Source organism: Ictidomys tridecemlineatus, chromosome 4 (genome assembly GCF_052094955.1).
Source record: "Ictidomys tridecemlineatus isolate mIctTri1 chromosome 4, mIctTri1.hap1, whole genome shotgun sequence".
NCBI lineage: Eukaryota > Metazoa > Chordata > Mammalia > Rodentia > Sciuridae > Ictidomys > Ictidomys tridecemlineatus.
The window spans coordinates 193,560,045-193,582,867 of NC_135480.1; the positions used below are offsets into that span (position 1 = coordinate 193,560,045).

A 22,823-nucleotide genomic window follows, 5' to 3' on the forward strand; every position below is an offset into this window, starting at 1 on the left:
AAGGCTTCATTCACCAGGGAAATCAGGAGGAAGTGATATCTCTCTCTGCCAACCTCCTTAGGACACTTAGAGGAATAGTCCTGGAGCCAGGAGGCTATGGACATGGGCTGGAGACTGCCCTCTGCCACTTACTAGCTGGCTCCAAATACTCATTACTGAAGCCCTTTCACCCCTTGACATCCTTTCTGTACAAGGAAGTGTGAGTAGATAAGGGTTTACATGAGAGAAAGCCTTCCTCTCTTCTTCCCTGGGTTTCCTAATAACCTCTCCCACATACACACACCATTAGCCATGCCTGCCGGGCACATGGTACTGACTTGTGGCTCAGCTTCCATTGATCTCAATCCACGTGCAGCTCAACAGTCCCAGGATTCTGGTAAAAGAGAAGGAAACTGAAGAGTGTAGGTTCAGACCCATAAGGGTCCAAGCTGCTCACTATACAGGTGGGAAGGCATCTTTATGGCCCAGGAAAGGAATATGATTTCTGCAAGATTATTGATATTTATGGAATGTGGCCCCTGCACCAGACTATTCATATATTATTGCATTTAATTCTGAAAACACCTGGAGAGTTTGACTATATGATTAAGCCAGTTTTACAGATGAAAAATCTAAGACTAACAGGTTAGTTAACTATCCAAACTCAAGGCACTATGCAGGACAGTGTTCACAACCACATCTGCCCCAGTCCACACCCATCATCCTACTCCTGACCATTCCTAGAAAGTCCTACCATTATGACTATGCTTTGGTTTATAAACTAGTAGGTCTTTAAACATGTTGGTAAGCTGAAAGTTGGTAAAAATTCCCCTCTCTTTTTATATGCGCTAGTGGAGTGCTAGATATTGAAAGGAATCCTGTGGTGAATGCTTTTGTAAAATAAAGAGGCATTTAGGAAAAGAATCTGCCATTCTCTGATTTATCTCTTTGCTAAGCTGAGCCTTTCAGGAACCAGATTCTTTTGAAGCAAGGCACAGTGGCCCTGCTCTGAGCAGATGGACTCCTCACTGTTCTGGACAGGACAGGATGCTTTGAGGGTCTGACACACCCACAGCCACCTGCTTTAGTAAAAAGGAGATGCAGGTGCCTCATAATCCAGAGGGTTCCTTGCAGGGTGCCCCAGGTCTCCACCATCCAGGAAAAGCTCAGGGGATCTTGGCCAATGTCTGAGCAGAGGTGGCTGCTTCAGATTAGCATGTGGGTGATGATATGTGAGGAACTTCCCATTAGGACAGTCAATATTAAATGACAAATTCTCTCATGGGGTGTTTGAATAGGAGACCTAAGAAAAGACTCAGGCAGAGCTTGTCTCCTGAGGAACGGAGATGAGCCAAAGGAAGAAGCTGTGAGGAAGCCAAGGACTCACCCAGGTGAGGAGGCAAAGAGAGATTCTTTTTAGACATATTTGAAAGAAGCACAGAGAAAAAGAGACACATGCTAAATTCAGTAGAGCTACTTGAGACAGAAACAATGTGTCACTTCTTGTTTGATCTGAGCAAAGGCTTGTTCTCCATGAAGCCTGAGATTGTTTTGTGATCAGGCATGGTCCCACAGTTCTCCCACACACAGTAGGGCTAACACAGTGTCAGTAAAATGTCAGCACTTCAAGGTCATGCAGACCTGCGTGTGAAGCCTGCTTCTGACAGGTGTGTAATCCTGGGCGAGTTATCTACACTCCTTCTACTCTGGTGTCCTCATTTGAAAAAGGAGGTAATAAGGGATACCAACTCCATCAGGATTTTTCTGTTTTCTTTCTTTCCTTCTTTCTTTCTTTCTTTTTTAAGGATTTAGGGTGTCAGTATTAAGTGCTGATCTCAGAGCTTGGTCCATACAGAGGAACTAATATTACTCCAGTTGCAACTAAAAATAAACCTCCATTAGCTGAACTAAGTAACCAATTCTTTGAATCCTAAAAAAGCTGAATTAAGACACTTCAGGCCAGTCATTCATTGATTCACTTACTCATTCAATTCGTCCACTCACTCAATTATTTACTTGCTGTCTATTCTGTGCCAGGGAATGTTCTAAACAAGAAGCATAACATTGAGCAAAATAGATAGAATCCCTAAGGAGAGACAGACGACAGGCACACATTTGTGGATAACGGGTCAAATTGTTGCAAAGACTAAGAAGGAAAAGAAAGAAGGGATATGGAGAAGAGAGAGAGAGAGCAGTGTGTGTGTGTGTGTGTGTGTGTGTGAGTGTGTGTGTGTGTGTGTGTGTGTGTGTGTGTGAGAGGGGCGGGGAGGGAGATGCACACAGTGCACACATTCTGGAAACAAATTCCTATAGATAATGGGAAGATGATAACAAAGTGACAGTGCAGAGTAGCTGCCATCTACGCTGTGATATGCTGCAGTCTATCAAAAGCTTCACTCCCGTAGTTGTTTGATATTTCCACATTCTTGTGAAACTGACACCTTCATTTTACTATTGTGATAACTAAGTCACCCCCGTCATCTGCAGTGCTGCCCAGGGAAGAAGCTGCCTCTCTCTCCACTTCTGTGTCCTGTCTGCGAGGTTGACCCAAACAGTGTGGTCCTGGCCACATTACCCAGGTGCTATGGTCTTTAGAGTGCATTCCACACAAGAGGAAGCATGTGTGTTTAAGGTTCCATAGTTTTAAAATTCCGGAAAAGAAAAGGCACTCAATAAAGGCCTGCCTTGGAAATGTCAAGGAGCGACGATCTATGGGCTGCCCCTGTAAGAGCACCCACAGTTTTTCAGTTACATAGGAGCAAGTACCTGGGGTGGTGGGGTTATCTACTAGCATGTAGGATAGTGGCCAGGCTGGGAGTGCAGAACTGCACCTGTCTAAGTGAGAAGCAGTAGGTGCCCTCTACCCCAGAGCCACAGAGCTGGCCCTCCAGGATCAGCCGGCTTTCAAAAGACCAGCATCTTTTCCTGCCCTGCTCCAGAGACAGTGGGGCAGAAGGGCTTGTCCACCCTACATCCTGACTTCTCAGAGAGGAGACTTCCACCTTCTGAGCAATGCCTTACAGGAGGAGAATAACACAAGAGGATCCCAGGCCATAAAGAAGGGAAAGAATGGCAGTGATACATCCAGGGAAGAGGGTGAGCAGACCTAGTTATGGAGAGCTGCTGTCCATCTGCCTCTTCTCTGGCAAGCAAACTAGTCCCTTCTAGTCAGGGTGATATCCATTCATTCACTCACTCATCCATTCGTTCACTCATTCATGCATTTTAAATATATTTAATAGTCTCCTACAATCTGTCAGGATCAAGGCCCACGATAGGAATAGAAAAAAGCACCCATTTAGGAGAACTATGGTTGAAATGTTAAGGTGACATGGCCTAGAAAGTTAGAAAAGTCTGTGTTACAGCCACCACGACCCCTGTCCCCACACATCCAGGTTAACTTACTGTGTAACCTTAGATACATATGTCCCTCTCCCTGGGCCTCAAAGCTTTTTCCTCAAATATCCAAACACACAATGAACACTTCAGAAAAGAAAGAAAATAGGAAGGAAGGAAGGAAGGAAGGGAGGGAGGGAGGAAGGAAGGACAGTCCATAAGAGCTTCCCCTTAATGATTCAAAGCACTGTGTCATTTTATATACCTGATCTCCTTAAATTGCAAGAGAATCCAGGAGGAAAAAAAATGCATTTTGGAGGAGAGGAGACAGCCTCACAGGCATTGGGGCCTTGCTCCCGTTTCCACGTGTTGTGCATTGGACAGGTGAACCTGGACTTGCTGACTACTTTCTCCTCTGCTGCCAAATTTCTCAAAGGTCTCTGGGCCTCTGATCTGCCAGAGACAGTTTCTGTCTAGCTAGAAACACAAAAACCAAGGAGTTGGAGAGAAGAGGGGGTAGAGTCCTTCCCTACTGACACTAGAGTGTCTCTGCCCCTTGTGCCAATGGGGAGTGGCAAGGTCCCCCTGTCCAGCAGGACCTAGATCTCCTAAGCCCTCCGACTCCTGCATGCCACTGTGGAAGGTGCTCCACCGCTTCCCACTGCTCAGACCCACCAGCCTTAAGGGCCATCTCAATTTCTCCCTGCTCTGAGACAAGTCCAGAGTTCAAGAGCTCTCAGGGGTCAGTTACGAAAGTGGACCTGTAGGTGCTCAGGATAAACCCAGAGAAAGCAGCCCTTCCAAGGGAGGTGCCACCCCTCAGCTCCTGCCCATGCTGAAAGACACAGAAAGAAGCTTGGGGCTCCTGGATCTTCCACTCAACAAATAGAGGAGAAATGCAGATTTTGATGTGAGATTTTGTAATTTATAAATATTGACAACTTAATTCAAATGTTTAAAATATGTCCCAGTGCAAACAAACAAAAACCCAACTAGACCCAAAGGCTGAATTCTACCCATGAGATTCCAGGGTGCAACCTCTATCCTCTGGTCTCTTCACTCTGGTCTCTCCCTTCCTGATACCAAGTCCATATTTAAATCCTTCCTTCTTCTTTTGGCCCAAATTTCTTACTGTGTTTGTAAGAAATCAATCAATTCTACCAACGGTCTTCACTCACTAAAAGTGACAGTCAATGCCCTAGCCTCCCAGGCTCTATTAGTCCTTCTTTCCAGTGTCCTGTGACCTAATTTATTTTAGTGCTCTCTCTCTGTTGCTGCTGCTTCCTAGTCCTTAAATGCTCAATACAATGATACCACAGTGCCTTTGCCCTTGCTACCTCTCTGTCTCAAAGCTCTTTCCTCAAATATCCAAATGACTTACTTCTTCTGAACCATATTCCATGGTTCAGTCCTCAAATGCCCTGCTCATCAGTATAACTTTTTTTGCAGACCCTAGGTCCTTTTTTTGTTTCATTTATCCCACTTTATAATAATCATCATTGAATATTGTATATTATCTCAACCTTGTTCATTTCTTTATAGTCTTTCTGCATTAGAAAGGTTGCACTACAGAAACAGATACGCATGTATTTTCTATTTGTGCTAAATAGTTCCCGGATGCTTTATCGTCGGTGTGCTAAATAGTTTCCAACACACAGTAGGTGCTTTACTGCTGTGTGTGGATTTAATGAATGAAGAAGCGTTTTCTTATTGAACAAGTGTGTATGGAGACACACTTGAAAAAGGAGGCTGAGCTAAATACATATCAAGAACTTTAAAACATTCAGACCATTTGACACCATAATTCCACTCCTGGGAATATACCCTGAGGATATAATACAGGATAGTGGAAAAACAAATTTAAACCCAAATATGTTTTTTTTTTTTTTTTTGCTGTTGAATACAAAATAGCGAAGAAAAAAAAGTGCATCAATAAATAAAATATGAGGCAGTCATAAGACAGAATTTTAAACATATTGAAATACTTATATTATTAAATCAAAAAGCATGATAAAAACCAATTAACAGGTAAGGGAAAAGATGGGAAAATAATAAAAAGTCACTATGGTTGATAGGCATCCTGGGAAAAAAAATGTTAATGCTTTTCTTTATTTTTAAGTTTCCCACAGTGAGCATATGTAACGTGTATATTTAGAAAATATTAGGAAAAACCAGGACCGACCAGAATTGTGGGTGATGGTGTTCGTCCACTGCATTCCCAAGGTGGGGAGGCAGGTGCTCCCTGGAAGGAGCCCTGAGGAGGAGCTGCCCTGGATTCTGACAGTCAGCCTCCCTGGGTGGCTCCCAGCCCTTTCAGGGGAGGCCAAGACAGGTACAAAGTCCCCTGACTGCTGGGAAATTGCTCCAGCTCTGATCAATCAGGGAACATTCTCTTCAGCCTCTGGCATTTATCAAACCTCCTTCACCCTCATCTGTCACTGTGCGGTGGGGCTGCCTTGCTGGGCACAGTCTAATCAAGTCAGCATGCCCCGAGGGTCCCCAGAGATAAAGAGGGGGGGGGCTCAGAGGGAGCAGGGAGAAAAGGGAGCTGGGATGAAGGGAAGAGGATCCCCAAGGAGGAGGAGGGAAGAGCAAATGTTCAGAGCACACCCGTTTGTTTTGCTATCGTGGCAATTAATGCTGGGAAGTGACATTTTAAGGGGCTCTGGTGACAGCTTTGGTGACATTCCTGTTTGTGATTCCATGACAAATTCTCTGTCTATATCTTATTTTAGAGAGCATGAAGACAGCTTGGAGGACGGCTGCCTGAGATACCAAGCTCCTACCTGTTTGAGGCAGGGCTTCTCTGTAGCCTGAGACTGGGCGTTTAGACCCAGGGTCAAGGTCAGGAGGAGGAGCCAATGAAAAAAGGCAGAAAAGCCTCTGAGGCAGGGTCTGGTCTCAGATGACCTTGTTCATCTGAGATTCACTGAAGCAAAAATGGACACCGTGCCGTGCCACATGCAGTACTTGCTTTGTGCATCAGTTGGGGAAGAAAAAAGGAAAAAAGAAAAGAAAAGAAAAGAAAATTCAAATCTGAGAACCCTCCAGACTGGTTCTTTCTAAGGACTCTATTTTGAAGCACATATCTTGCCTCCTTTCTTCCCTAATAAACCCTAAGAAGAAAATGGAATGGAAACAGATTATAGTGCAATTTCACAGTCTGAGAAATAGAAGGGATTACCTAATTTGTGTCTAATCTGCAATCCAGCTACTCCAGCCTTGATAAATGGCTACAAATTTTGGTTTGCATATTTCTAAAGAGAAGGCGAGTAAGATCTTTAAGATTCCAGGGGGATGGGGAGAGCAGGATAGATGTAACAAGTTGTTTGCCAAATGAGAGGATACTTCAGGAATAAAATCAGCATAGGAAAGAAAGAGAAAAATGAATCTAACCTCTAATTGGGGACATAGGACAACTTCCCCATCAAATTCTGTGGGTCGTAGGTGAGTGACTCAATTTCCCCAAACATAAGCTAAGTTCCACATCTCCCCAAAGGCTTCACTGACACAGAGTTTGCATTGAAGAAGACATTCTATAAATGTTTACAGGGATATAAAATAAAGCCTCGAGTGCTTCTACACTGTGAGCTCTAGGGGAAGACCAGTTATTATTTTGCTTTGCATGTCTACATTAAACACATAATAGGTGCTTGTAAACATTGTTAAGTAAATGAATGGACTTATGAATGGATGAGTGAGCAGTGAGAGAGAAGGGTATCCACGGAGAAGACACAGGGAGCAAATGCCAGCCTGTCTCTCTCAATGGATGGCCATTGACTGCGGAGATGGCTGATGAGGGAGACAGAGGGCACAGTCACCAGTCTGTGGGATGGACGTTCTGCAATGCAGAACTCAGAAGGTGCTTGGAAGGAGGAGAGCAGCGGAGTGGCAGTTTAGTGTATGAATGCCAGGCCACTCTGGTGTTGAGAAGTCATTTCCAATCTCCCCTTCTCTGTAGGCTGGGGATTGTCTTTCAGAACCATCTCACTGAACCAGCTTGATGCTCTGGTTCCGGCACTTCCACCCATTCGTCCTGCCAGTAGCCCCCAGGGTGACCCTGGCAGTGTGCCCTTTAGGGAAGGATGTCCCAGGCTCTCTGACAACCTCCACCAGGGCTGCAGGACAGCTGGGAAGAGGGTGTGTCTTCAGAATGGTGGTGCTGCCTACGCGGGGATCAGAGGACAAGGGACATTTTGGGGGGTAAGAATTAAGTCCCTTAGATAATAAGATAAAGGAGGCTACAAGTGTCCCTCAGGAGGGCACAATGAGCAGTTTCAAGATAAAATGCAGAGATGACAGGACCAAGGGAGTTGGGTTTGGGCAAAAGTCACTGATGGGCTGGCCACGGGGAATGGCAGGGTGAGACACAAAGCCCTGTTGAGGGCCCTGCCTGCCTCTGTCACCATGCCAGCTTCTTCTACCAGCCCTTTACTCTGAGGCCTCTCTTCTCCTTGAGATGTCCAGGCACGGAGCTCTGCCAGTGGCCAGGATCTGTCCCCACCATGGGTCTCCTAGCACTCTATTAACCTTTCTGAAGGGGAAGATTTAAGGCTTGGGTTATGTTCCACTCACATACTGTGAAATCAATCCAGTAGTTCACACCAGCCTCCGAAATGCAACAGAAAGATAATAGAAGACTTCAGAGCAGGCCACATGCAATAAGGAAACGCACTCTTGCTTAACTTCCTGTTGAGGCACTACAGATACATATATCTCACACACATGGGGAGGATACAGTGTAAAACATTCCTTATTTGTGGCTGCTGTTTTTCAACATTTTGGACAAACAGCTCTAAAAGACGTAGCTGGCTGGCATCTATGCCCATGTCCTACCTTTCCTGCTCAATTGGCAGGATTGATGCATGTTATGTTATCTCCGGACCATGCTTGGATCAGGATACTAGACAAAGCCAGGTTCCAATTGTGGCTCCATTACTCATAGCTATACACTTTGAGATAATTTCTAACTTTGGACGAGTACCTCTTCTTTATCAGATGTATGAGAGGGTTCTACAAATTATTAATTTGAAAATACTAAACAAGATATATCCAGGGCAAACAAAGAAAAGAAGTTCAGAGAGAAGTTACTAGCCAATGGAATGATGCTAAAGCATCCCTCTATGTGCTCATCCATTACCCATTTCTCCTATGCAATGTATATTTATTAATGCCCATCAGGTGTCTCTATTATGTATGGAATAGAGACTCATTGGTTGATGTCATGGAAATCTCAGCCTAGTAATAAAATTAAATCATCTAATAAATAAGTCCAAACAATAAAAAGCACAACTAAAGAAACACATAAGATAGTTGACAATAGACAAAAGAGAAGAATTCACATAGAGACAAGAGCTTTGTCTGAGGAGGTGACATTCAGGCTGAGATCAGAAAGATGGGGAGTCAGCCATGCCATGACAGATTGGAGAAGGAAAGAGAGGGACTTCTCCAGGCAAAGTTAACTTGGGCATATGCAAAGGGCCTGTGGTGGAAGGAGCTTAGCAAATTCAAAGAACTGAGAGGAGGCCGCTGTGGTTGGAGAGTAGAGAATAAGAGTCAAGAGTAAGAAGAGCTCTGGGATTGCTTTCAGCTTAGAGTGTTTTGACCACAGCCATTGTAACAGCAGCTGCTGAGTGGAGATGGATGAGGAGAGGAGGTGAGGAAGAGCAACACCCATTAGTAATGTGAGGGTGAGGTGACATGTTAGTGGGGACACCAGCAAGACTGCTGTGGCTTGACGAGGAAAGGGGAGTGGGTGTTGTGTGAAGAAGCAGGAACACCAAGGTTAAAGTCTTAAAGGAGGGGCTGACTAAGAAAGAGTTCTGAAAACTCAGAAAGCACTATACACAGGTGACATTTACCTGACAGTCACAGAAGTGTCAGAAAGTGAGTTAAAAACAGCTTCTTGGTTTCTCACATCCTCGGGATCTACTGACACCCAACACAAGTTCCCTGCACTCTTGAGCACTACTCAACTGAGAAACTCGGAATTCCTGTGCAGCAGCTTAGTCCTGCAGAGAATGGATGTATTTTTAATTGCCAGGATCGTGGGTGAAGCAAGCCCGGGGGCACTGGGCTTTAACTATCCCTGGAATTTTAAGAGCTCCGTGCCTTCCTAAGGGTCACGGTCCTCAGTGTGGAACAGCTCATTCCCATGGGGCTCTGCCCCTCACAGTAACAGCTCTCCTGTCTCAACCTGTTCAGCCACCTGAAAGGTAAAGTCTGCTCTGTGATTTTACCTCCAGCTCTGTGACTTTGGGCATGGTACCAACCCCCTCTGTTTCTGTTTCCTCCTCTGAAGAGTGGGAACCATATTAGTACATCTCTCATAGGTTTACTGTGAGATGTCCATGAAATACTTCATGGGCAGTTCCAGAAGGGTAGTGACAGTGGCAGCAGCGGTAGTTCCCAGGCCAACCTCCCCATCCATCTTCTGCTCAGGGTTAATTACAATGGCTTAATGAGAGAAGGCACAGGACAGCAGCAGGGCCCTTACTCATTCAGTGACTGCCCCCCTTCCCCACCCACTCAGCAAGTATCCCATTTATCCTGAGCCCAGATAAGGTTCAACCTGCTGCTCCTATGTCAGAAAGACTGTGGCACCTTCCCCTCCATCCCTGTGGGCCACTGATGACATTGGATGCTATTTCTCTTTCCTTCCTCCATCCTTGGTCCTGAATGGAGTTAAGAGAGAAACCTTCCTTCTGCATCACTTCACCAAAACAATCATTATTCATGGTAGCCAAGAAGGCTGATTTTTGACAGACAAAAGGAATTTGAACCAATGTTATTTTAAATTAAGATCTTTTTTAAAAAGAGAAAACTGCACAAATGAATTAATAGCAACTATATGAATAAGACCAGAAAGGTCCTCAATATTGTACGTATAGTGGACGTCATGGGGTATGGGCTACTGAGGTGCCTCTGTGTGGGGGAGGAATGTGTAGATTCCTTTGAGAGGGTAGGAATATATTTTAAAAATGAGTAAACATGGTAATACTCACCAACATCACACCTGGGTATCCCCCTTTGAGCCTTGATTGTGCTTTTAGAAACATATCTATCCTACAGAAATATTCTCACACAGGAACAATGTATCTAGCTAGCTACCTAGATAGCTCTATGTGCAAAGATGCCCTGAACTTGTTTTAGGTGCAGAAAATTAAGATAATGGTCAACAATGAGGAATTGTAAAGTCAGCTTTGGTATGCTGGGTGGTTCACATTATGGGATCCTGCACAGCCACCAAAGAAATAAGGTAGGTACGCGTGGGTGATTAGGAAATATACTATTCAAACATTGTTTAGTAAAATATCAAAGAGGTGCAGATATATGTGGGTGAGATGACCTCATTAGGACATACCTGAAGGCAAACACATGTATACCATGTATATGTGTAATATACATACATGCTGGAAAAATGTAATTCAAACTTATCAAGGGTCAGCCTTTGGGTCCTAGCATGGAATGAGACAGACACAGGTAGAACTTTTAGTTGTTCCTTTGTATAACTCAAACTTCTTTTTTTTAAAATTTCTCTTTCTTTCCCTCCTTTTTCCTTCCTATTCTTTCTGCCTCCCATTATAAATAGCATGCATTTCTTTCCTAATAATAAAACATAATTATAAAAACCCAACATCCATTCATCCATTTTTTATCCCATTCCTCGGTAAAATGACAAATCTGTTCTTTTAATTTCCTCATGCATCCATGCATACTACTCAGGGAAGGGAAACATAAATTTAAGGAGGGATAAAGAGAATTGGAATTAGCATGCACTGAGCTTCTGTGATGCGTCAGACATAGTGCTGAGCACTCATGCATTTACACAGGTAAGTTCTCAGCAACTTGCTCAGGTGACATCAGGGTGACATTCAAAACTCCTGAGAACTTCTAAGTTGCAGGCTTTAACCAGCCAGAAAAGATGCCAGCCATGGTGCTGAGTAGCATCTTAAAGCCACCCAGAGGCCAGGTAGTGGGAAGCTCAGGAGAGCCGTGGGGAGGCTCTGTCTGCTGTGCAGACAGCAGGAGGGAACAGGAGGGCTCAGGGCACTGAACTACTTCCCCACTGGCATCAGAGTGAATTTCCATATTTAACAAAAGATGCGGCCATAATGGTGTGTATCAGTTGAACACCAGCCTTGCTCAGCACAATACCCTCAGGCCCTGGAACTCTAGGCAGTTGTCACTTTGTAATGAAACTTTCTCCCTCCAGTCTCCACTGTGTATCCTCTATTATCTGCAAGTCTGAGCTGAAAAGCAGGTTGATAGAACTCAAGCAGGATGAAGCAGCTTGAATCTCAAAGCAAATTCTAAGTATGAAATGTGCGGTGAGGTTGACCCTAGGTGATACAATTTCAAAGCGGTGGGATCATTTTTTTTTTCAATCATATTATGGTTTAGATGTGGTGTCCCCCAAAAGCTCACGTGTGAGACAATGCTAGATGGTTTGGAGGAGAAAATATTGGCTTATAGCCTTAACCTAATCAGTGAATTAACCCCTGATGGGAATAATTGAGTAGTAACTGGACATAGGTCAGGTGTGGCTCCAGGAAGTGGTTCATTGGGGGCGTGACTGTGGGCATATATTTTGTATCTGGAGAGTGGATTCTCTCTTTCTCTGCTTGCTGATCACCATGTGAGCTGCTTCCTTCTGCCATACTCTTCTGCCATGTTGTTCCCGCCTCACCTGGAGCCCCGTGGAACAAAGCTGCTATCTATGGAAGGAGACCTCTGAAACCAAGAGCCTCTCAATAAACCTTTCCTCCTATATAGTTGTTCTGATTGGGTCTTTTAGTCACAGCAGCGACAAAGCTGACTAAAACAATTCCAGATCATTTTTTTTAATTATACATATTTATGGGTTACAGTGTGTTGGTTTGATACAGGTATCATAGAGACATATATACATATACAATGTATAATGATAAATCATGGCGATTTACATTTCTGTCTTCTTACACATGTATTTCTTTGTGCTGGGGCTATGGTTTGGATCCAAATGTCCTCCACAGTCCGTGTGTTGGAAGCATGGTACCTGTGCAGCAAGGTGCAGAGGTGGATCTCTTCGATAATGATTAGATCATGTGACCTCTGACCTCATCAGTGGATTAATCATTGGACTGATACATTCATCAGTGGATTGATACACTGATGGCTGAATGAACTACTGGGAAGAGGGACCTGGGTGACAGAGGCTGGTCACTTGGGGTGTGTCCCAGAAAGGCTTATCTTCCTCCAGCCCCTTCCTCTCCGCTTCCTCTCCCCTTCCTCACCATGAGCTGAGCAGCTTTCTTCCACCACATTCCGCAGCCATGATGCTCTTCTGTGGAGTCAGCTGATCAGGGACTGAACCTCTGAAACCGGGAGCCAAAATAAACCTTTCCCCCACTAAGCTGTTCTTGTCAGGTATCTGGGTCCCAGTGATGAAAAGCTGACTGGCACAGTTGGGAATCTTTGAGTTCTTCCTGTTCTTTATAAAGCATATAATAAATTCTGGTGAACTACAGTCATCCTGCTGTGGGGTAGAACAATAGTCCCCATTGCTCCTATTTAATTGTATTTTGGTATTTATTTTATATGGTGGCCCAGAATCTGCTCACACTTTGCAGCTCTTGTGGCCATGCCCAGGCCCCATCCCATAAAGGAGAGAGCCTCAAGATTCCCTCCTGGGGGGCCACCTGAGGAGACAAAGCACGCACCTGACCTGAACAGTCACTGGAAGATCCCATGCTATGGGAGAGCCACTAGCAGCCACCCCGGACAGGGCGATCAGTTTCCTATCTGGAGTCAAAAAGCCTGTGTCCTGCGCTTCTGGGTTCCTCCTCAGCTGCTCTTACTGGAGCCCACTCAAAGGACTGTGGAAAGGATCGTTTGGGTGAGATGAAAACAGGGGAGATGAAGAGGCACAGACACAGAGTGTTTTAGAGGGTGGTGGAGGTCACAGAGCCTTGAACCAAGGAATGGAATCCAGTCTGGAATTTGCTTCCCTGCGCTCTGCCTGGCTGCCTATTCTCCTGCACCCACCCCTCATTTCTCTTTCAATAGCTTCTACTTGGACTTTCTCAATACTAGTGTTGAGAGAGAATGAGAGTCTGGCTTTGTCACTGTTCGAAAAGAGTTCTCCTTAAAGGAAATGCAAGAGGAAGAGCCATCCTTACGCCCTCATGGGGTAGCAGATAGGAACGTGTGCAGACTCCAGGGCCTCCCATCAAGGAGAGGAGGCGAGAGCCTCTTCCCCACTTCCCAGGAGCTAGTCTGCACATTCCTGGGATCCAGCTCAATCCTGTCCTCTGTGCTGCCCTTGTCACAACCCCCATCATTGAGGTTACAGAGAGAGTTTGCTGGAAGCTGAAATGGAAAAGTTTATTCTATTTAAGAAGCACAGGTCTGGGCCACACATGGTGGTGCCTGCCTCTAATCCCAGTGACCCTGAAGGCTAAAGCAGGAGGATCACAGGTTTGAAGGCAGCCTCAGCAACTCGGTGAGGCCTGCTTTTGAAATAGAAGATAGAAAGGGCTGGGGATGTGGCTCAGTGGTTATGTGCCTCATGGTTCAGTCCCTGGTACCACCGCCCCCGCCAAAAAAAAAAAAAAAAAAAGTACCAACCCCCAATGAAACTGGTCATCACCCTGATGCTATACAGCCCATTCTGACCATGCATGATAGACACCTGTCTAGAATAGACATTCTTCCTGGCCAGAAGTCTGGGCAGTGGCCCCATGGGTCTGGGTTTCTGGGTTAGCTCTGCCACATCTTCACTGAATGGCATGGAGAGAGCTGTGGCCTCTCTTCAAGCTTTGGCTCCAATTTCCTGGCCTTCTCCCCACAGTGCGTCTCCCAGGAGCAGGGGTCACATATTACTCCTTGTGGGCAGAGGTTCTATTTCCTCATCTCTCTCTCTCAGGTCTGCTCTGGTGTGTGGCACAGTGTAACCACTTTGGAGATTCATGGTATGAATGACAGGAACAGCACAGCCTATGGAACCTTAGCTGTGTACTCCGTCCTCGACACGTGTTATCTCACTTAAGCTTCCTGACTGCAGTGCCAGGCAGAATATTAGTATCACACTTTTTAATGAGAGAAGAGGGTGACCTGCCCAAGGTCACAGAGCTGTAATGTTGATTGGGAAACTCTACCTCTATACTGTCCTTGGCTTTTCTGCCTCTTGAGTGCAGACTCTATCACTGTATTTCCTCCTTACTTGGGAAACTAAGGCAGGTAGTGGAAGAGGAAGGAAGGAAGGGGAACGAGACACTCAAACAAGACAACCATTAGTGACTTGCTTCCCTTATCTGCCTCCTCATTCTGGAGTTCTGCTCTTCTCCATTTGAAGGTGGAGTGTGTGTGTGTGTGTGTGTGTGTGTGTGTGTGTGTGTGTGTGTATGTGTGTGGGGGGACGGGAAAAAAGAAGGCATGAAAATTTGCCTGTGCTTGGTGCATCTTGGTATCTTCCTTTGGTGGTGATCAGTGATCCTTCCTGACCACCATCAACCCTTTCATCTTCAACCCTTCTGCTTTCTTCCAAGTTCTGGTCATTGCTATTAATGTCCTTTGCTGACACGTTAGTTTCTAGCATCTCTAGACTCAGGACAGTAAGATTGCTTGAAACCTGGAGCTGAGCACTCTGGACCCTGACGGATGCTTGGGTTTTTCTTGATCGACCGACTGATCAGTTCTTTCAATCATCCATCAACAGCTATTTTTAGAGTGTCTACTACTAAATGTCAGTCACTGTGCTGGAAATTGCTGAAACAAAGATTGAGGATCGTGTATTTGCTCTGGAAGATCTCCAAAGGTAGTCTAGGAGGCAGAAAGAGAAACTGGCTATTATTGTATAGTGTGGTAAGTTCAAAGTCAATAGAGGCAGAACACCGACAGAAGCATCGCTAGAAGCATAAGATCTGGCAGAGAGAGGTAAAGGTTCCCATGGCAGCTGGAATTTGAAGAGACACTGGACAGGATTGTTGTAACTGGATTAAGCAGAATCTCAGAGGTGCAGCTAAGACTTAGGGCCTGTGGTCTACAGAAACCATTCTTGGGAGTTTGGCACTACTATTTGGGTTAGGTATTTTTCATATATTTTGTATGAAATTTACATTAGGTATTCAGTGAGGAAAGTAGGGCTCAGGAGGTCGAATTCCCATTCTCCCAAGATCACATTGTAAGTAAAGGAGGCAGGATTTCAACCAGGGTCCATATGACTCCAAAATCTATGCTGTCGTCCACTGCAAGAGTCAACATCCTACCTGAATTTACTGGTTTCATAAACATCTCTGTTTTTTATGCAGAGTGTCTACTACTAAGTGTCAGTCACTGTGCTGGATATTGCTGAAACAGTATCCCACACTGCTCCTATTTGCACATGCAGTCTCATGGAAAGACGAACCGAGAGAGAACCCTAGGAGCAAAAAGAATGCAGAGTCCAGAGATCCAGGGCTGGGACCAAGCAAAGAGGGTGCCTCTAGGCTCACAAGAGAAGAGGATCAGTGTTTCAGTGGCATATCCAGGCCAAACCTTTAACTCATCACCATCACTAACTTCATAAAGATGATGAATAAAAATTTAAAAAAAACAACCTTTGCTTTGGTAGCATTTCTCTAAAAGAAAATATCCCGGCTCCACCTGTAAACAAGTTGGAGCCAGAAATGCTTATAAAAACAAATAAAAACACATCCTGTGCTTGCGCCCAAATGATTATCGGTCCCTTAACAGGACAAAGGAGATGGGTCTTTGCTACATGTTTCATAAAGAGTGAGCAGTGGTAGTCTTTACAAGGTCCAACAGGAGCCAGAAACAGCTGCACAAAACAAAGGTGACCTCAGGCTGCATCAGCAGGAGCTGATATCTGGCGAGAGGGAGGTCTAAGTCTGATTTTTGCTCAGCATCCAGTGTTCCCACCTGGATGAGAAAAAATGTCAGCTCAGGCCCTAGGCTCCTGGATCGGAAAACCGAGGCTTTCCATTTAGAGGATGGTGGCCAGGAGGAAATGTCGCAAAGTATTTCACATGAGACAGAAGAAGAAGCTGGGGATGCTCACTGACATTGATTTACAGAAGTTACACGGTGCCTTTTCTGTTGTCACAGTTTCCAAGAGCTTCCCTGGAGAAGGAAGATCAGACTCTCTTTCTTTATGGTCAGGCAGGATCAAGGACGTAGACTGCAAGTCCTACAGGGGAGGCCTTCCCATAGTGATGTCCAGAAACAGGATGAACTCTTCCTTGAATAGTAAGGCTGTCAAGGGAGGTATCTAGAAACCCTGGGGAGTACTAGACTGCATGCTCTGTCATGCCACTCAAACTTCCACTCTAGGAACAATGACATTCTTTTTTCCCTTATTATTGAATGGACCAAAGAAGACAAAATGATAATCTAACAGAGGTGGATCATAAATCCAAAATGATGTATTCCAGAGGACACAACCTCTCTCCCCAAAACCCATCTCCTGAATCTCTTCCCCATCGCCAAAATGTCCCCTGAAGAATGGACTCACCTTTCTTCTCAAAGTCCACCTTTTCTTCGCCTGGCCGTCCCAAGCTGTCCAAGGTGTGGGTCACCTGGCTGCCAAACTCATCCTCCCGGGAGACGTGGTTGGCCCGCCGGGGCGGGTCCTCCTCCTCCTCATAGTCATAGTCATCCAGGATGGGGGTCTCCCGGATGGGCACTCCGATGACAGAATTGTGGGCCTGCAGCCGGGAGGAGCGGAAGCTCTCCCGGGCCTGGGGACCCAGGAGCACGGAGGGGATGTAGTGGATCTCATGAGTGGCTTCTGTGCTCGCACTCTTCTGGGGGATGCGGCGGCGCTTCTGCCAGCGCCTCTGGGCGTACAGGGCCACCGTGAACACCAGCAGCAGCAGCAGCAGTGCAATGAGGCCACCCTGGTGCAGGAAGGAAGAACAAGCAGATGGGTTAGGGCTCTTTGGGGATTTTCCCATCCTTCACCCTGGGTCTAGATCCTTGCGTTGGGTTCATAGAGCTAGAGAGACATTGCCTCCAAACCTGGCTTTTCACCACAAAACTGTGACCTTGGGCAACCTGCTTGACTCCTTGGAGCCTTGCTTTTCAAGGTATAATGGATAAATAAAAGTCCTTGCTCTTCTTGCTTCACTAGGTTGGCATGAGGAGGAAATGAGATGGAAAATGGCCATGTCAGAGCAATCCAGCTTCCTGAATGTTGGGAAATCAAGACTGTGAGCTTGGACTCTGCCTCCCAACAGCCAAGGGACCCCAGGACAGTTGTCAATGCTCTCTCAGCCTTGTTTTCCTATCTCTACAACGAGTTCACCTAGGGATCGGGAGACAGTAGCCACTCCTACATCCTGCTACAAATACAAGAGAGCATTATTCAGTCAAGCATAATTTCTACATAGTCTATATTTTCTTCATCTTCAGAAACACGGGTCTTTGAATCTGATGCTCAAAAAGGGACCTGGGACAAAGTAGGTGCTCAATATGTATTTGCTGAATGATTGAGTAGATGGATGAATGGATTAAAGTGTACCTTTGGGGGCTTCCTTGAATCAGAAGCTTAAGGTAAACAAACTGAAGTTTATCTTTAACATATGCAACTCTTTAAATATTTGGGCCTGCATATTAGACATTAATTTGAAAAAAAAGCTAATGTATGCATAGTCATATTTTTCATGATCCATAAGATTCATGAAGTAACCTGGTCTGTGAGTTCCTTCAGGGCAGGGATATTTCCAAGATAGGTCTGTATCAGGCACCTGCCAGGGGCTTGAAGTGGAAAGTCTGCCTTCTCCTGACCCCATACCTCCTCTGTACCAGAAGCATGTCTGTGGATGATCTGGTCTTCCTTGGTTTTCTTTTGTTTCTACACATTATGTGGTGTTTCATCTTGGGAAGCTCGAGGTCCAATTTGTTGAGTCCTGGCTATAGTGATCCCTAGACTCAGGAAGGGGATACCTACTTATGTGCAAGAGGGGGCAAGGCTCTGAAATTCAGAGGGTGAGAAGCAGAGCTAATCTTTATTTTGATGTGTTTATTTTGTGTTTTTTTTTAACCTGAAGTCTTTATACTTAGGATTCTGAGTGATCAGTTTGTTATCTTGAACATGATTGGAGACAAAGACAATTCCTGATAACTATTTATACTGTATGTCACAAAGAAGTTACACGTTCACCCTGAATTCATTATCTTGCAGGTAAGGAGGTGACTGCTGTTGATTGATACCAATTATGGCCAAGAAGAAGCCTATTCACTAAAATGGTCCAGCCATCCTCTGATTACCTAGATCCTGGGAAACTATTGTGCTCTTTTTGCAAGTGTTCACTAAGCTACAATTCAGCACCTCTACTGAAGGTGGGGAGTGGGAGAGGGTAATAAGCTGAAAGGTGGTCAGGTAAGGTGGACAGCACTAGACGGGGGCCCCTTGACTATTTCAAGATCCCAAGGGATGTTTGAGTGTCAGAAATTGAAAGCCAATAATGCAAATTAAACAAAGGCAAGTATATGTATATATCTATGTGTATCTCTCTGTGTGTATAATTGATCAAATATATGTAAAATGTTGCAGTCCAAAACTTCCTTAGAGAGGGAGGTGAGATGTGAGCCAAAGGCTGTAGGGTACTTATTAGTGCCCAGCACAGGGTAAACACGAGATGTAGGAAAAATTTTCAATCACTGTCCCCACGAGGTTGCTGTGCAGAACAAATCTGAAAACAGCTGAAGAATTCCTTACAAACTGAAGAGTGCGGTGCATAACAGAGGACCTCAAAAGAGCCATGTGGCTGCCTCTGTCCTACTGGGACATTTCACCCAAGGAAAGCAGATGGGTGGCTCAATAGCAAGAATAGACTTTCAGGATCCACCTGCACGGGCCCTGGCTGTTGTTCTGACCCTTATATCTACTCCCACTTCACCAGCCTCCTTTGCCAGGGCAAGTAAATGGAAAAGCAGGAGCAATCCATCAGGGCTCAGCAGGCCAGGGTGCTCAGCCTCTGAGCATCCTGCAGGAGTGAACGCAGGCCCCCGTGATGCAGAAGATGCTGCGGAAAAGAAGGGTGCTCAGGAGGGAGGAAAGAACATAGGGAAAAGGATTTGAGTCTTCAGAAAGCAAGTGAAGAGAAGGCCAAAGCTCCAGGGGTGGCAAGCTGAGGATCTGCTGGCCTCAAGGACAACCTGATGCCAAATCCAATTTGGACTGTGCTCGCTCTAGGGATGCCCAAGACAAATAAGGCCAAAGAAATAGCTCAAAATCCCCGGAAACAAAAGTGCCAATCTGTTAGTTGGAATTTGTTTCTGTGAGACTGTAAGCTGCACAGGTGTGGGTGTGATTCATTTTCTCTTCTCCTTATGGAGCTGGGAATTTCACTAGGCTGTCAGGCAGGGATTGGGGAAGACACAGAAGAGGGGAAGCAAGCGTGGCCCCCATCTTTTCTGGGGTCTTCCTTCTGCAATCTGCCTAAGCAAGATCAGCCTGCTCCTCTTAAATTACTGACAGTGAGTCTCAGATTCCCCAGGCAAAGGACAGGCCAGGAGAAGTCAAGGGCAGAGTGGTGCAGCAGGGAAACACGAGTCTGGGGCATGCGAGCCCCTACCTCTCGGTTGCTCTCTTCCCTTTGACAAGTTACAATATGTTACCTCCTTGTGCTCTCTTTAACATGAGGCTGGTCTCAAAGAGGGGAGCTATGCTAAGGACTGGAAAAGACAAGAGAAGCCCTGGATGAAGGGTTTGGCGCCACAAATATCAGCCCCCACACCTTCAGCTTCCCTAGGCCTTTGTTCCAAACTAAAATCTTTACTCCATCCCTAGGCTTAAACCTGTTTCCTACCTCCCCAGGGCCCTCCAAGTCATGAGCAGACTCCTTGGCCCAGCATCTGAGGTCTCACGCTGCTACCTGGATCCTTGCTTCCTCTTCTTGCCTCAGCTCCGCCTAAGTCTCACTTGTCCCTGTCACACCTTGAGGTATGACACACCGAGGGAAGAGCCTTCCCCAAAGTAGGATCCCCCATGGTCTCTGCTTAATGGTTGCTCTCTCAGTCCGGAATTTTCTCCTTTACTCCCTGTAGTGGGCTGAATGGTGGCACCCGAAAGTCATACCCTCCTGCAATCTCAGAAGGTCACCTTATTTGGAAAGAGGGTCTCTGCAGATATAGTGTTATTAGGCCATACAGGACTAGGCTGGGCTGTAAATCCAATGACCGGTGGCATGATGATGGAGACAGACACTCGGGGGATACATCTGTAAGTCAAGGGATCATCGCAAGCTTCCCCTCAGAGCCACCAGAAGGAGCCAACTCTGGCTGACATATTGGTTTTGAACTACTGGCCCCTGAGCTGTGAGAGAATACATTTCCTTTGTCTCAAGCCACCCAGTGTGTGGCAATTAGTCATGCTCCCCAGGAAGCTGACCTGCTCATCTCACCTGACCCACCCCCAGCCCCAGCCTTCGAAGCCTAGAAATCAATTCCTCAGGGAGCATCTTTGCCTCTTCAGGTCAGGGTGACCCCCAGGGTGATCTGGCTGCTCTGCTTTGTTTTCTCATCTGGTGGGCCATTTCCCACTTCAGGTCCTGAGCTGACGTTCACCAGAGCTTACTCCACAAAAGGTGCTAAATAAACCACCCGAAGCCTAAAATTTTGACCAGACTGGCTAGAGGGAGGCAAAACACACGTCTTCAAACTAGTTCTCACCCCTGCATCCACAGGGCTCCCGATCAAAGCTTGGAAGGCCCCTTTTTTGCTGTTCAGCCTTTTCCTGTATGCTAGTAACTGCAGCCGGTTTGCTTACACACACAATATCAAAAATGGAAAAATTATAGAGAGTTGAAAAAAAAAATAAAAGCACCCTGAAACCACCCCACCAAGTTGGCCTTCTGAAAAGTCAAACTTAGAACGCCATTCAGCCTGGCCTCATTTTCATCTATTTTTCATGTTAAAATATCCAGGCACGGGAGAAGGAGCCAGAGAAAGGAAAGAAAGGGACAATGTGGGGAATGCTTTATTTGACAATGTGTCATTCGGAAACTGATTATTTCTGTCTCCGGCCTTTTTAATATTCCCTCACAACGGCCAAGCCGCAAGGGGATTTGGTATTCTAAGACTGGATTTATAATACTCTGTTCAGCAGCGATAAGAACACGGGCCTTTAATCCTCAGAGCTGTGTACATGCATATTCTCCCAAGTAATGTCCTTCCCTTCCTGCCACTTGTTTCTGGTCCTTGGCAGACAGCCCCACGATAGCTGTGGACTGGGGATCCGTGGGGTATTCTATCTGGCGATTTGCCGAGTGATAAAGATGGTAGGGAAGGGGCCTGGGTCTCCGAGTCTTCTGTGAAGTTTCCTCCAGGTCTCAGGTCTAGGTTTCTTAGAAAATAGACCAAATCCTAAGTATTACAAATGAGGAAACTGAGGCTCAGAAAATACAAGTGTTTTGTCCAAAATCACAGAATAGCCTACAAAGATTTTGGAGGCAAGAATATGCAGCCAGGACCCTCCAAAGTTGCTAAGAAACATGGGAATCATGACAATTTGGCCTCTAGAATAGCTTCTTCTATTTCTCTCCATGGCTGTCCCATGTCCCAGATTTCAAAGCCTTTTATCGTGATAATTCAAAACATGCTGAATGATCTCCTAGGCTTTATTTCCCCTCCCCCATGAATCCCAGACCATCCCCCGTACCATAACTGGAGCACAGCTGGAGACAAACCCCTCCCTACTGAGTCCTGCATCTTACAGCTCCGGGTCTTGTCAAGCAGGCCTCCTTGGTGAACAACCTAGTCTCAAATGTAAGCTTCTGATATGCCCTCAAGGATCTAGAGATTTTTTTTTCAAGCAATGTGATAGCAAAACCAGATGTTTACCTAGGAAAAAGTACATTGAACGGGGGCAGGAAATGCCATTGGCATCTAGTGGGTAGAGAGAAGGGAAACTATCAATGCCCTAGAAACACAGGAAAGTCATGTATGACAAAGAATTATCTGGCACGAAAGACCAGAGTACAATGAATGGAGAATCTCTGATCCAAAGAAAGAGATGTTGAGACCTGTAGCTAGGGCAGTGGAGGTGTGGAGTCAGCTAACAAGGTAGATAAAAGACATATACAAAGGATGGAAAGACTTGTGTTAGATTATCAGGGAGGGGGAGGATGAAGGAGATACCAAGGATGACACTGAGGTCTGGATTCTCTCTCTGGATTAGGAAGGAACCTTTCTATGAGTTAGTTTTTTTTTCCTGGATCATACCCCAATGGGTTATGCAAGATCCCAGTGCTTAATTGAATGAAGAAATATGTTTACATGCCTAAATAATTAATTTAAAAGGGAGACAAATCTAAAATTACAGATAAGGATATGTATGCATATGCATGTATATGTGTATGTACATATTCACATTTGCCAAAGTATTCCCACACCTATCTTTATGTGTCTACAATTGCTATACTTCATACATTTCTTTGCCCCTAGACAGATATTGGGTGACCTATTTAAGAAGGTTTCTTGAAGAAAAATAAAACAGATTTTTATTTTAAACAAGTCATCTGCTT

At 45.4% G+C, this 22,823-nt stretch overlaps 1 protein-coding gene across 4 annotated transcripts in view; it reads right to left on the bottom strand.

Moving 5' to 3' along the window:
- Astn2 (astrotactin 2) overlaps positions 1-22,823 on the bottom strand; it is an 837,958-nt gene that overhangs the window by 632,423 nt on the left and 182,712 nt on the right. For all 4 annotated transcript variants that reach the window (XM_078048074.1, XM_078048075.1, XM_078048073.1 and 1 more), the window contains exon 3: positions 16,808-17,192. In XM_078048074.1, the coding sequence (XP_077904200.1) occupies positions 16,808-17,192 (385 nt within the window). The remainder of the gene's footprint in view (positions 1-16,807; positions 17,193-22,823) is intronic.